General features: G+C 46.9%; 1 protein-coding gene across 1 annotated transcript in view; it reads right to left on the reverse strand.

The window, feature by feature from the left end:
* Nucleotides 1-9,880: 9,880 nt before the first annotated feature.
* Lonrf2 (LON peptidase N-terminal domain and ring finger 2) overlaps nucleotides 9,881-16,203 on the reverse strand; it is a 42,430-nt gene continuing 36,107 nt past the window's right edge. Inside the window, exon 12 of the mRNA XM_021155427.2 lies at nucleotides 9,881-14,329. Coding sequence (XP_021011086.1) covers nucleotides 14,135-14,329 — 195 coding nt within the window. The 3' untranslated portion in view covers nucleotides 9,881-14,134. The remainder of the gene's footprint in view (nucleotides 14,330-16,203) is intronic.

A 16,203-nucleotide genomic window follows, 5' to 3' on the forward strand; every position in this document is an offset into this window, starting at 1 on the left:
AGGGTTGTGACCCATAGGTTGAGAACAGGTACAAAGCCCTGGTATATCCTTGAAGAAGTGTTTTAGAATGTAATATTTTTGTACATAAAGGTTTACCAAAAGGGTTGTGACCCATAGGTTGAGAACAGGTACAAAGCCCTGGTATATCCTTGAAGAAGTGTTTTAGAATGTAATATTTTTGTACATAAAGGTTTACCAAAAGGGTTGTGACCCATAGGTTGAGAACAGGTACAAAGCCCTGGTATATCCTTGAAGAAGTGTTTTAGAATGTAATATTTTTGTACATAAAGGTTTACCAAAAGGGTTGTGACCCATAGGTTGAGAACAGGTACAAAGCCCTGGTATATCCTTGAAGAAGTGTTTTAGAATGTTCCACTTGTAAATGCTGGCCAACAAGGCTCCGCCAAACATGTGTGAGATGGGCACAGGCTTGGTTACCCACCTGTACCTGGGTACCCACAGTTGTGTGGGTACACCTGGCTGGACTCCTTCAATGCAGGGAAGGCTCCACCAAGGTTCAATTTTGGTTCAGAGGCTTCTCCATGAGGTACTGTTGTATGGTGGTTGGTTTCCTCAGAATTGAACCATTTCCTTCAGGAGGGAGCAGGGAGGCTCTAGACGAAAAGGGCAACAGGTCTGGGCAAACAAAACATGGACGTCTCAGGAGGCCCCACCAGGGCTGTATAAAAAGACATAAACAACTGCTGGGAGCGAGGTTCTGACCATGAGCTGAAAGGCAGAGCCTTCTCTGACTGTCTAGCTGCCCGAGTGGTGCAGAGCTCCAGGCGCCCAGTTCTCATGAATGGCCACCATGTTGAGGTGGTTTCTCCGTAAGGCTGCGGCTTCTCAGTCAGTTCTGCTACTTGTAGTCATCCCCCCCTTTCCAGGCAGTGACACTGGCGCACCAAGTTGGACATTGGTGCTATCATTCCTTTGGTCTCTTGTGGGCTCTCTTTCTGGGTTGAGTAGATGGGTGTGTGCCCTGGGAAGGGACCGTCACACTGCAGGTGTCCTGATGAAATGACAAAGTGACCATCTGTCTAAGGCAGAGTGTGGTACAAACTCTAGCACTGTGCTCATCACTGCTCAGGGTGTAAGAATAAGGAGGTGGCCAAAAGTCCAGAGTAGATGACCTCGAAGGGACGTGGCTTGCTCTAGTAGAGCTGGCAACCTCATTAGCCCTGCCTGAGACCAGCTGGGTACCCCATGCCATGTCATCAAGGGTGGCCATGTAGGGAGCTTCCACAGCAGAGGCTTGGAACTCAGATCTCAGAAATTTGCAAACACCACAGATTCCCACTGACTCTTTCTCAGTGAACTGGGGGAAAATGAAATGTCCTCATGGGTGGAAGGTGCCTGGGACAACTGTTCAAGGTCAGAGTCTGTCCTTCCTAGGGCACGTGCACCACACAGGTTTGCTGCTCCTCCTCCTCTGATCTGAGCCAGTGCACCACTCCCTTCAGTCTGCCCTAGGCTCTGCTGCCACAGGCTCCATGACAGAAGGCTCCGATGGTGGCTGTGGCCTGGCAGAGCCCACAGGAGGTGGCGGTCAATACCCACAACCAAACACCCTAACCTTGGGCAAGACCGGCCGTGCTGTGGGGTAGGGGTTGCTCTCAGAGGTCTGCTCCAAGAAGCCCCCGGACTAGAACTGCCCATTTTCTCCAGGAAGATAAGTCTCAGACCAAGACCTCAAAGTATCAGAGGGCTGGAGGCTGGGGTGGGCCGAGGGTTGCCCAACCACAGCCCTCTGGAGTATAGAGCCATAGAAAGACGGATTCTGTGGCTTCCTGGGATCAAAGAGGCACCCATATCATACCCAAATTCACAGCAACCCCAGAAGGAATGGGACATTTCTCCCAAGTCACAGAGAGGCAAAGATGCTCCAATGTGGCTTCCAAGTGTGGCCACTAAGCCTGTCTTTCAACTCACCTTCACAGACTGTATAAACCTCAGATTTAAGGGAGAATGCTCGCTCAGTAGACATGAGAATCCAGATATCTTAAGAAGTATGTATGTACTCAGCCTTAAAGAACTAAAGAACCCTCTTCCTTTGGAGCACTGTAAAACCCTAGGGGTGATGTTAGCCCAGGGCAAGGTTGCCTGGGGTGGGTAAAAGGCTGACCCTCTCTATCCCCAATGTACGCATGTAGGCAAGGCTGCCTAACTCTCTCAGACTCCATGCCGCCCTTCCTCTGTGAAGTGCAACTGGAAATCCCACGGGGTTCTGAACAGGCCACACATGCCAGCTGCTGTGGCTTGTCCTGGCTGTCCCCATTATTGCTGCCCCTCTGATAATGGCTTAATCAATGGCAGCCATTATCATCAGCTATACACTCCCATCTTCATTATCTGGAGCTGTCTTGGCCTATGGTGCTCATTCTTCTGTTTTTAGCAGTTCCTAAGAAAGCTTGCACTTTAAGGGAGAAGGCCGAGAAGAGCCACATTCATTTCCTGTGGACCAGCGGGAATTATGCCTGGTTAACCCGTGGCTATCCCACAGCTAGATGATGTGATGGGGGAGCAGAGAGGATGGGAGAGGGGGGTGGGGAAGGTAGCCTTGGGGATGCTAAGGATCAAAGGGCCACTGTAAGGAGGGTGACCCTGGTAGGACCCTGGTGGACCCCTTCCTTTACAGCAGTGCGTCTCAGCCTCTGAAACACATTGTGTCAGCACTAGCTGGCTGGTCTCCATCCCTGACCTTGTGATGAAGTTGTGAGAGGGGCCCAGGGTTTGTCTAAGTGAATCCCTGGATGATGCCAGGCTGCTGGTGTGGGGCACAGGCTTTGAGAGACTGCTTTAGTGCCAAGCCCAGTAATTCATCAAATGAAATCACTGGTGAGCAAAAAACGAAGCCAATGAACGTGAGCTGTTCGTGAGCTGAACAGGAAGCAATGATATCAGAGTTGGGGTAGGGGCGGCTCTGCTGGACACCCCCAAGGCACAGTTCCAAAGCAAATGGAAATTCTCCTTTGGCTTTAGACCAAGCACCAAAGAACAGTAATTCCAGACCTCATGGGATGTGTCCTCAAAGAATAGGTTAGCACCACCCAGCATTCAAGGCCGTGATTCAGTGAGCTCCTGGGGGCCCCACACTGTGGAGGTGTGGGCCTTCTGACTCTCACTGGGTTTAGTTTCTCAGAAGCTCCACTCTTATGCCCACATCTCACCTGAGAAGGAGGCTGAGATCTCCCAAGGACTTAGTGGTCCTTCTGCCCCTGCCTTCCCTAGGCTACTCTGAGCCTCTCTTCCCTGTCTTCTTCCCATAGTCTCAAAAGCAGATTGCTCACCTCATGTTTTACCTGATAGGTATCGTATGCATCGACTCCAAACCAAGGTGTATGTTATAATCTCTAGTGCATAAATCAGGCAAGCAAGGATCTGGGATTCCAGGCAGCTCATTCAAGGCTGCTCAGCTAAAAGGATGGTTCACTGACACCATCTCCAGCTGATCGAGCCAGAAACTGATTTACCACTCAGGTCTCCCTATTCTTCGGCTCTTACCTTGATTTATTGGATAATCATTTCCTTCCAGAGAGAGGCTCAGTAGCTTTCCCGGAGCTGTGAGCCAATGTGGAAGGTACGGGAATTTTAGTCAGTAGACTAGATGACATTCGTCATTAGAATAGAGTAACGCTTCAGAGGGTGGCCTCCTGGTTCAAAGACCACCATGTTGAGGCCCTCCTCTTCTAACAGCAGAGGTGGACTTGACCATAGACACTCATTTTGCAGGAAAGGGAAGGTCTCATCTCTTCCATAGCCAGTTAGCTTGTTCCCAGTCTGAACCAGTCCAGACAGACATCTCAGCTGACGTTCCTTCTTTCCTATGAGTACAGTGACCCCATGTGGCTATTGCCAGGCACAGCAACTTACAAAGTGTGACAGCTATTTCTTCCCTACAAGGCTGTGTTGAGCCTGTAGGACAGTGTCTCCCCAGCGTGCAACTGTGAGGCCCAGTGTGGTCTGAGCACATCCGTCCAGGCCCCGCTGGAGGGGATGTAAACATCGTGCTTGGGGATGGCTGATCTTCAATTCTTTTTTTCCTGCCCAGTAGGCTCTCACTCTCAGCCCTTCACACACCCTCCCTGCATCTTAGAGACAGGTGAGATGGAGGGAACTGTTGTGTGACCTGTAGATGCAGGAGGTGGAAATGGGGGACAGAATTTGGGGGGTCTACATGTATTGTTTGAAGCTATACCCCCATTTACACATACAAGTGGACCAGAAGCATTAAGGAAGCCTCTGCTAACACCACCCAGACGATGTGCATGGGAACAGGGAGGGATTGCATGTGGCTGCTGCGGACACTTGCTGAGCTTGGCACAGCTTAGAAAGGATCTTTTTTTTCCTTCCCCCACATAACATTAAGTCCCCCGAACATAGGTAGGTGGTTTAGTGGGATCCGTTCACACCTTCTGTTTTCTGTCCCTCACTTCCTTTTTCTGGCTATAAATAAAACCGGCCTGAGACAAGGAGTAGTAAACTCTGAACCACTTCTCCTTGGGTCTGTCGAATTCAGTCCTGAAATGGCAAATACAATTGGTCAACATCCCGCCAGACTAGACGGCTGTGGTGTGTCCTGTAAGAGTCTTATGTGTGGGTTCTTAACAGATGCTAAGACTGCCCTGTAATGTGTCTGAAACCTTCCTTGTGAGGAGGATGGTGCAGCCACCACCTTACATGAGAATGGCAGGGCGTTAAAGAGCAAGGGCTACCCAACCCCCCAAAAAACCCCTTTCTTTCCTTTGCTCAACTGCTGTTCTTCTCATCTCAAGGAGAAGGCCTCCTGTGGCAGATTTGTGACTGAATCTAGACAGTGTTGATTAATAATGAGCAGTCTGCCATCTTGTCTGTTTGTTTGTACAGTTGTGTCCAATATTTTAAATGTTAGCTGACTGACAAAGAGATTGTAGGACAGAGAACTCACAGCTAGACTCTGACATACTGTTAATTGGAGGCTAAGCAGAAATGATGGCATATTAACAATGTAGCCCACTGGGAAAATGGAGTTGTCTTTATGACCAGATCTTTCAACTAAACCTCTTCCATCAGAAGTGTAAGTCTGCCCATGTCTTCCAAGGAAGGGAATTGTCTTGGGAAGGTCTGGGAGAGCACTGTGAAGCCTTTTGTTGTGGAATCTTAGCTCAAACTTGCCATCCAAATCTTACCCGATCCAAATCTTACCTGTAGCTAGTACCCTGGTTTCTGCCCTTGCAGTGCCTCAGAATTTCCAGTAGATGGCACAAGCCACACCTCTCTACTCATCTGTCTTCCCACTAGAACTTAATTGAAAAGATGCTCACTTCTTCCTTTCCCCCCACCTTTCTCCTCACCTGTCTCCCATCTTTCTCTTTGACCAAAAAGAGAAAAACATACAAACCAAAAAAAAAAAAAAAAAAAACCTCCAAAACAAACAAACACTCAGACTTTCTGTTGATTTGGCTGTGAGGATTAATTCAAAGGGGGCCACATGCAAAAGGGACTAAGGGAAATGCTACCTTTAAAGATCATGGGGCAGGCAAGAAATGCCACAATCAAGTCTTCTGAGTGGCCACTGGCTCTTGTCAGCCATACCTGTAACTGCTTTCACTTTTCAAAATTCACCTTGTACCAGGGACACCTGGATGCTGAGCCTCCTTTGCTTGTGACTACCCCAGACAACCTCCAATCCCAAATCCTACCTGGTAAACAGCAGTCAAAACAGACTGGTCAGTTCCCCCTAGACACCCCTCAGACATCCCTCAGACAGTCTAGGAAGGCTGACTGGCTTTTTTTCTCTTGAGGACCCTGCATGAATCTCCAGCATTGATGAGCATATGTAAAGACTGGGAACCCATGTGGACTCCAGACGTTGACAAACAGTAGAGGGAGGATATATCGGTTTGCTTTTCTGTTGCTTTATTTAAATACTGACCAAAACTAACTTGAAGAGGAAAGGGTTTATTTTAGCTTACAAGTCCATACTCAAGGAAACCCTAGGCAGGAGCTCAAAGGCAGCAATCGAGAGACAGGAACAGCAGAGACAATCCGGGAGCACTGTTTACTGCCTTGCTTCCCTTCCATTTCTGATGTGGCCAGTAGGCATTGCTCAGATAGATACTAGCTTTTGTTTTCACCACAGGCTGCAGCCTGCACATTCCACAGCTGGGAAAGATGTTACAGCTGGAACGCACCAGATGGACTCTGGTGCGCAGAATGGTTATTAAAGCGAGCCCTTGGAACTGACACTGATGGAAGGGAAGGGAAAGAGAGGCGGTGCGGGTCAAGGGAGCAGTCAAATCACAATGCCAGGCCATCAATAAGCTCAGTCGCCAGAATGATCCCTCGGTGATGGCCCGTGGCAGGCAGAGCCCAGCCTTGATAGACCCATATTGATTAGGCGCAGATGTGAGCTGTTCAGAGAGCAGAATGACCACAGGCAAGGCAGCTCTCTGTGGCTCAGCCAGCTCTGCTGAAAGGAGCAGAGAGTGGGGGCTTGTATACAGGCAGCATGGGCAGCAGCCATCAAACAGGGCTTAATTATAAGAGCCAGGAAGGTGCATTATGTGTGCTAGCAACAGTCCACCCTAAGCCCCTCCGGTTTGCTTCCAAGAGTGGATTCTGGAAGCATCTCTTGCAAGATCCCGGTTGATTTATCTTCTCAGGGGAAACTTGAGGAGGAGGGGGAGAGGGTACATGACTCAGCACAGCAGAACAGTTGCTCAGTCACACAGGAATTCCTGTATCTGATTTCTGGGGCCTTAGAAAAAGAAAATAGTAGAAAGGAAGTTGAATGCCAACATCGTTGGCTGTGTTGTTGTAGAGACCCGGGGCTATCATTTGTGTCTCACAGTTTGCATCTATAGTGTCTGGTCTGGCCTCGTCCTCAGCTATGCCTCAGATATCCCCAGTGGCTTTACTGAGAGGTGTGAGCCCCTCATCCTCCAGCTAGGGTAACTACACTTAGCTACGACCATCCACATGGAACAACGCTATCTCAGGAGTCACCTCTGCTCTGCAACTCTTCTCTTCCTCGTTGTGTTGTGTAAGGACAGCTGGCACCCCCTTCCCCTTCCTGGCTAGACAACCACCTTTCCCATCAGGAGGACGACTGTTCCTGGTCATCCTTAAGTGCCCATATTGAAATGGCAATGTGTGATTCAACTGGTCTCTTGCCATGTTTTCAGACAGAAGTTTCCCTTGAGAACCAGGCACTTTCATCTTGAAAGCATGCACCCAGGGCGACAGGAAGCAGAAATGTTCCAAGAAATTCCTGGGAGTTTGAGGCACCGCTCCTCGGTTCTCCTGAATGGGGGCAGAGTACTGTGTAAAGCTGATCGACTCTAAGAGCCTCCTGCATCTCGGCGGAGAGTGGCATTCTGTCCTTGCATCTCTGAGTTGGCCCTGTGCCCTTAACAGACCTCACTGACTGTGAGCCAGGATGGCTCATGAGATGTTGTCCCCTGGTTCCAGCTGGTTCTCACACCTTTATTCTGTAAGGAAGTTCTCCAGGCCTTTGACAGTGACACGGATACCCAATGCTAGCTAGACAAGCATGCTAGGAGCACCCCGGTGGCACTTCTGAAGAGCTCTGTGGTCAGAATAGGCAAGAGAATCTATTTCTAGTCGAATGAGTTACTGATCTTTATCGGGTGAAAGGGCTCCAGTGCTGTCCGTTTGTTCCAAACTCAGACCTGTCTCTGTTATGGCAGACTGGAGATTTGTAGAGCAGGACATGTCAATTCTGGCAAATGAATGTCTGCACCGTCAGACCCACTCACAGCCCCCACCTCTCCCACTGTTGGGCTGGCCCTAGGGTAATGGCACAGGCTGGCTGAGCCATCCTATTAGGTCATGAGGCACATCTTCTTTAGTGGATGGCCTCTAGGAAGCCTAACATGAAATGTGACAGCCATTATTCTCTGTCTATTGCCTTCAGATGTCCCCACATGTCTCTGTGTCACATCAAACCTTCAAAACCTTGATCTTCCAAGCTCCTAACACCAGACAAGCTGTTTGGTGGTGTCTGTGGATCCGTCTGTACTTTGACTTGGCTTGCTTTCCTTCCTCTACAGAGTAGACAAGCAGGTGCACTGCTCTCAACTCTGGCCTCTGTGAGGCTTGTCCTGCACAATTCTTTCAAGATGCCCCTTGATGGAGGCTGTATGGGGCTGCCATAATTTAGACACACCAAAAACCTACTGAACGTACACTAAGCTTGGGCATTTTCCTCTTGTTGTCTGGTGTTACACATTCCCTAAGGTAGCATGGGTGTGAAGTGGTACTGGCCCAAGAAGGCCTGTGTTACTTATTCCTGTGGTGGCTGGGTCAGCTGGTCCTATCTGTGCACAACTGTGGATGGTACTCCTCCATCTTCGGACAGATTCTCGCTGTCCTGTACTGTGTATGACTTGGTGGATCTGTCAGGACCTGTCTTATCCTGGAGGCTGGGGCTCCATGGATACTTCAGGCAGTGATTCTGTGATGTTTGGTGTGAATCCCATCCAGCATCTTAGCCCATGGTACCAGCTTTCTAGGTACAAGCTTTGCTTTAAGAAGGCATCCTGATATGGCTGTCTCCTGAGAGTCTCTGCCAGAGTCTGGCAAATACAGAGGAGGAAGCTCACAGCCAACCATTGGACTAAGCTTGGGGGGTGGGGTGGGGGGCCCAATACAGGAGTTGGAGAAGAGACTGAAAGAGATGAGGGGGGTTGCAGTCCCATGGAGGGAGCAAGAGTGTCAACAGGCCAGACCCCTCCCCCAGAGCTCCTGGGGACTGGACCACCAACCAAAGAGTACACATGGAGCGACCCATAGCTCTGGCCACATATGTGGCAAAGGATGGCCTTGTTGGACATCAGTGGGAGGAGACGCACTCAGGCCTGAGGGTGTTCAATACCATAGTGTAGGGAAATGCCAGGGTGGGAGGATGGGAGTGGGTAGGTCGGAGAGGACCCTCATAGAGGCATGGGGAGGGAGGATGGGATAGGAGGGTTTCCGAAGAGGAGACCTGGAAAGGGGAAAACATTTGAAATGTAAATAAAGAAAATATCCAAGAGAAAAAAAAGAAGGCATGTGTGATGGAGGGTCCATACTAAAACATATGGGAAACTATTTGTCCTGGCTACTGGGAGTTCTTGTTTGCAAATGGTTTTTAGCTGCCATGAACCCTTTTAGGGCTACCTCACCTAAACCACTGCATTTCTTAGAATGCTCAAATTTGGTGACTGATCTCAGTGACAGCATAAAGATCTAGCCACCTCAGACCCATCTAGGATGCTGTAGGATCCATCTAGGATCCCAGTTAGTGCTGAGCCCCGTGAGCTCAGCTAAGGCTGTAGCTGCATCTGAGAGAAACTGGACTCCCACTTGCCTAACTCCCTGATGCAAGCAGAATCATCAATTTGCTTACCCAAAGGGCATTCTGATGTAGGTGTTTTCTTAAATGAGGGTTCTTCTTCTCAGATGGCTCTACCTTGTGTCAAGTTTACAACACACACACACACACACACACCACCACCACCACCACCATAGTCTTATGTGAAAATACTGCTGTTTTTAGGTATAATTAAGTAAAAGATATATTCAAAGAAGACCATTGAGCACAAAGAGAGCAGAAGGCCATATACTAATGAACAAGAAATTTGAGACCTTCATCTAAGAGCCAACGCTCATGAGGGTCAGCTAGAAGATGCAAGAGAAAGTCTCCCTGAGGTCACAGGAAGCATGGCTGTGCCACCACCTGGCCTTCGGCTTCCAACTTCTAGGATTGTGGAGTGATATTGTTCTAGGGTTTCCAGCCAGAAGTCTATGGCAGTTCATTAGAACCACACCAAAAAGCTAATTTAATATCTTCCACACTGGCTTGACCACAGAACTCGTCATTCACCTTGTTGTCTGGGAGTGATTATTTATTTGAAAACATTTACAACACTTTACGTTTTATCTAGTCCAAATATCACATATTAGATACACAATTTCAATGAGTTGAAATGGACAGGGAAAAGAATACAATGAAGTAAACATTTGCAACATTTAAAAACCAGTCTTGTGTAAGAAACAACAAACGCCAAATGTTGCTATTCGCATCTTTGCCCCAACGAGAGCGGGAAGCTGGGTGAATATTCCACATCACTACTGACCTCTAAAGAGGCAAGACACATAATGTTAATTGATAGAGACTTAACTTGTTCAAACCTGTTCTAAATAAAGAAAAGTTATCCACAATGCTCAAGTGGTACCAATCATTTCACGGGTACTAAGTCAGCTGTAAGGTAAGTCAGGTGGTAAGTATCACAAGTGAACGAGGCAGGACTAGGCAGCTTTGCAACATACCGATTAGCCACTTTTTCCAAAGCTCAGTGGACAAAAGTGTGTTGCGGTATAAGCTGTATGGAAGGAATGCTGGTCAAGGAAATAGCTTTATAGGGTGGAAAGTCTACTGCGAAAACAGTGCTGTCTGCAGTGGGGACCCCAGCGGAAGCAGACAAAGCAAAGATTTACCAAGGGTTTCAACATGGTTCACAGTACTCAAGCTTTGCCCAGCTTTCTGTCATATTCCAGTTGGGAAGGTGCACTGTGTACTCTCCTGTTGCTCTGATAAACACCATGGCCGAGAGAGACACAGAGAGAGAGACAGAGAGACAGAGACAGAGAAAGAGAGGGGGGTGGGGGAAGCCAGCCCATATGGTACAGGAGTCATGGCAACAAGCCGAGAGGTCACATCTTCAACAGCCAACGTGAAGCACAGAGAGCAACTCCAAGTGGGGCAAATCGATAACCTCTCAAAAGTCCACCCCCAGAGACATGCATACTCCAGCAAGGCTGCACCTGCTAAAGCCTCCATAATGTCAGCCAAATAGTGGCACGAAGTGCAGATCAAGTGTTCAGATACTAGAGTCTGCATGTGTGTGCATTTCTCATTTAAACATCCACACAGAGAAAGTCTTTTCTTGGAAAAGCCACCAGCACACCTGGACACACACACAGAGGTCTACTACAGCTCCATCTTGTCTTCTCAGGCACTGCAATGGGGCCTGGCTGCTCTGTGATTCTAGTGTGCAGCTGGTCTGTTGCTATGCTCTCCCCATGAAGAGGAGTCTGAAAATGACTCAGACTACCACGTAGCGTGATTTACAGAATGCCAATAGGTACCAAGGGGAAAGCATCAAAGTTGAAGTGGAAAAAGAAGAAAAAAAAAAAAAACACCAATGAGGGGCTGTGTGAAGGCTGATGGAATTCCTGTCTCACCCAACAGAATCAGAAACTATTTGAGTTTTCTCTGGCCTATAACAAAAGGTAAGCATCCTTTTGGATTCTGTGGGATACGACAGGTTCAAGTCTGTTAACAGCCCCACTCTTGTAGGAACTCACTATGAACCTTGGCCTTGAAAGTAAGGGTGAGGAGCTTTGGGCCAGATGAAGCTGACTTTGTAATCAACCCCAGCTATTCAACTTCCAAATTACACTAGGCATAACCATCAGGAAAGAGAAGCTGTTAGGCAGTATGGGAGTGGAGAGCAGAGGACCACTGTGTACTGTGCACTTGGCCTTAAGGGATGTCCTCATTAGAAGCAGGAGCAGCCACTGAGGTTACTGTCAACTGATAGGGAGGGACCTCTTCTACATCAGGTTTAAGGAATGGGTTTTTCTTCTATGCTTTGCAGTCTGTGGAAACCCTGCCTGCTGCATTCCAGTCAAACATAGCATCTTTGGAAATCCTTTGTCTCCTTTTAATCTCCATACAAACTAGGGAAATGTACTAAACCCTGCTACTCCTAACCATTGTTGGGGAAGGTGGGGGAGTTACTGCTTAAGCCCAGCATGGGGTCTGCTGACCTGGTCTGCTGACTTACAGAGTTCCTTTCTTCCTAGAGTGCATACTTGTTCAGAAGGAGCTGCTGCAACCCAGTTAGAGCCATGGAGAAAGAAACTCGAAATTCTTAGTTGGCTCAGACCAAAGAGCTTGCTCCAGTTTGTTCTAGGAATAACAGTGAATTGGGGGGCATTTTACACAGCCACACAGCTAGCACAGGAGCTCTGGAGTTATCTGTAATTCTGGAAAACAGGGTTTTGCACATCTAGTATGATGCCATCAAGAAAGGGCTTGGTGGGTAGTCAAGGTCTCTTCTGTTGCCTGATGCTATTACAATCCATCACTGTTAAAACTGAAACCCATACAAATGGAACCTGAGAATCACCTGCACTCCTAGCCACCTGACATAACTGCTTCTCACAGAACCTAGGCCATGAGCCTCTCTTTGTCTGGAACAGTAAACTTCTCTCTCAATGGTATTCATTGTTAGCTGTCATTTATAAATTGACACCCAGTACAGTTCAGATAGAACGTCCTTACCTTGGTTGGGGGCAATGGTGGTACTTTAACTTTTGTGCTACTGAAATTGTCCAATAACCAAGGATCCCCTAAAAGTACCCAGTGACTACTGGTCTGCTACCAACAGTACAATGTGTAACAGAGAACGTGACAATCATGCCACATTCTCTTCAGCACTGAATCCTAAAAACTTCTGTTGTTCTCCTTAGCATCACTGCCATGGGGGCTTTTACATAAGAACACTGAGGGGAATAAAGAGGTGGACAGAACCCGGAAGAGCAGCATCATAATGGTTCTGAACTCAGTAGGTTATAAAAGCTAGCACGTCAGCAGGTAGGAGAAAAACCTCCCCAACACTAACTCAGCGCAGACAGAACTTCCAGAGGAGTCGTGGAGAAGCTACATTCACACTGGAGAGACACTTCCAAACAGAAACAGTAACAATACCAATTCCTACTTTTTCCCCCCCAAAAAGAAAAAGAATAATTCAAAACCCATTAACTGCCATGAGCAAATTCTAGTCAAGGATTTCTGTCACAAGAGTTACAGTTTTAAGTGGTCAGATGATGTCATAAATGCTAAATAGAGTTGAACTCTTAATGCGTGGAATGCCTTGCTCAAAAGGGCTTTTAGCCCCTCTCAAGGGTGAAGTCAAAGGTTCATAGTAAATGAGATGCGTGTTTTTATTCGAAGTCCCATGGTGAAGCTAAGTTTCAGTTACTGAAAAGAACAATAAAATCAACATTGCTGCGATCTTACGGCTTTCTAATAAAATGCCTGATGGGTTGATAAGCCATCAACATTTTGTATCATAAAATATACATTTAAATTAAACCCATACACCTTGAATGAAGAAAGCAGAAGGAGCCGCTGAGAGCTGCTCAGCAGGGTATTGTCAGTCGGATGCACATCTTACAGACTAAGTAGCAGGCTGTCGGCACCAGCTGCTCAGGCAGCGGGCGGCAGGAATGTCTGGGTTATTCCAAGTGATATTCCCAACATGCACTGGAGGTCGGGAGTTACACTTATCATTATCTGATGGAAATTTCCCAGTTGAATAAAGATAAAACTTTGTTTACAATGCGTTTGGCTGTATGTTTGACATCTCAATGGACACACATCTCTTAACTCATTTTTGACTACCCTTCTGGAGTATTTATGAATATATATTCTCAAAATACTGGCAATCCTCAGACTTTTCTATATGTAAGATACATCTTCTTGTAGTTTTACATTCATTTAATTACAACATGCAATTTACAACACCTGGGGTTACAGCAGGACACGAAACACAAACACGGCTCTGCCCGGTAATAACTTAAGTCTTCCGTAAGGGCTGGGTAGTGACTCAGTTCATTAATTTTGCAAACAAGTTCACGGCGACACACAGAACCCAAGTCCAGTTTTGGCTTGCTTATATCTTAATGTCTGTTCCCACTCACTGTCTAAACACTGGCACGTGCATTGTCCACCTATCACGTTGAGATACTAGCTAGGATTGTAATCACCTTTGACACGGAAGTCACATGTCACCCATGTGAGCGTCCCATACTGCAGTGAGCTGTAGTCCTGACGCATCTGCTCTGAAGAGATTCTCAGGGATTTCTCACCTGAACCTTCTACTTGAACTTCAGTCGAATCTTGCAGTGTCCAAGTCTAGCAGATAGACTTCTACTGCATGAGAAATTCAGTATTTGGCAAATGTCCCACTTACCACCACATTGACAAGATTTTACAAAGTGTGCCGAAGAGGACGGGTATTTGTCAGTTTCTGGAACTCAAAAACACAGGGGCTTCCGGCAACCTTAATCTAGAGGAAAATCAATTATCTCTCTGTGTGTTGTTAGCCATTTCTTGGCGACTATTCAGCTTACGTGTAATGATGACTAATATTCGTCGAATGGCAAGAAGACGCTCTTTCAGGGAGGCCATGCCGAGAATGGCCAGTTGAGCCTTGCGTTCCAAGGGCAACACGGCCAGAATCCACCAGGACCAGGCAGGGCCACTAGAATTGCTCTGTGAAAGACACAAGGGGAGAAATTAATTAATGCCTACAACACAGGCCATTCCCAAATTCAGCCTTTTGTTTAACCAACAAATATGGGCAAGAACCCCACCTTCTGTTGTAGGGCTAGGTCACCATTCATCAGACCCTCAAAATGCAGAGTTCCTGTTGAATACGAGTCACATGTTTTAAGGTGCCAGGTAAGGACACAAAGGAAGAACTTGTTCAGGGGAACTCCAATGAATTAGCTGCCTCTGCTCTCCCAAGTCTCCAGATAATGATGTCCACCCACCAGAAAGAGAGACGATACGTTTTACTTCTGTAACAATGTATGCTCTTGCCTTTGAAGTTCTAAGTGGGTTAGCTAAAGGGTAATGTTATCAAGGTCAAGTGTATCTGGATGAGTTAGAGTGCCAGGAGAAAGAAGATCCTAAAGCCAATGTGGCCAATGGTGTATAATACACATATGCACACATTACTGCATGTGGTAACTATCATAAATTTATACACATACAGATGGCGTGTGAAAGTTTTGTTTGGGTGCAATGTGAGTACTCATGTTTGCCTTTATTTCACATAATCAAAAAAGCATTCTGGATTGAGCTGTAAGCAAACAGCGATTCTCAACTTGTTTCTCCTCTTCCTCATTCCGAAACGAAGACAGCCAAGCCTGTCTGCCTACAAGGTCTGGATTCTCCTCTAGTCCTTTTAAAGAGGTACCAACCAGGAGCTAGGAAGAATGGACTGGGTGGGAAAGTGGCTTTAGCGAGTTGGATAATTTCACTGGAGGTCAGAAATCACCCATCAGCCAAAGCTCAAAGGGGCATCTCAAGTCACTGCCAAGAAGGTCCTGGGCTGCCCCTCGGATGTTACCTATAACCCAGATACTGAAGAAACATGAGAGGACTCAAACTCTCCTCTTCCCTTATCCCACAGGAGGGGGAATAGAATGCTTAGTTGTACCTCACTAGTTAAAATCCTTCTAGTTGGCAGAATAACAGTCTCCAAGGAGCTCAGTGTCTATTTCCTTAGTCCTGTGACTATGGGGAACTTTGAAGATGTGAACATGTTTTTACAACAGGCAGATTATCCTAATGGACCAATGTAGCCACATAGTCCTTCTGGGGCTGTGGCCGGGGGTGGGGGGATGTGACACAGATGAAAGGCTAGAACTGGAGCACTGTACAGGGAATGAACAACACCAAGGAAGGCAAGCCTCCTCAGAGGTGGACAATGCCAGGAGCTGAGTCTTTCCTACAACCAGCAGAGGGCGGTATCATTGCTAGGTCAAGGGAGACACCTGCTGGGCTTCTGACAGCACCATTGTAAAATAATATCCCAGTATTGACAATGGCACTATGTTAGTGGCAATGTATTGCAGCCGTGGTAGAAACAGTGCTCCTACCAATTACAGATTAATTTAATCGATTGGCCTTATTACCATCCTTTTGAAACTGAGGCACAGCACAGTGGCAGAAGGGAGTGGTAGGGAGGGCGAGGACATGGACATGATTTTGGAGTCTAAAGCAGGACTCCTATTTGTCTTACGTTCATGACATTTTCACACTAAGAACATTTTACAAGTCTAGGAACAGAGGTACCTTGCATCTATCAATACAGATCAAACATTTACTAATAATAAGTCATGAGTACATGGATTCTTAAACAAGTCTTTTATACATGTATAATTGTATCTGTTACTAAAGATTAAAGTAAATACAACATTAATTAGATAGATGTGATTGTTTATTTTTACATAAGAGAATAAATCTTGGCTGAGTGTGTGATGCTGCAGGACACAGCGCATCTTCAGTGTTTTTCAGAACCAAATGATATTCTGAATTTATGTAACAATCAATGTTGAGAATGCCACTCGCATATAAAT

Source organism: Mus caroli, chromosome 1, assembly GCF_900094665.2.
Source record: "Mus caroli chromosome 1, CAROLI_EIJ_v1.1, whole genome shotgun sequence".
In the NCBI taxonomy this organism is placed as follows: Eukaryota; Metazoa; Chordata; class Mammalia; order Rodentia; family Muridae; genus Mus; species Mus caroli.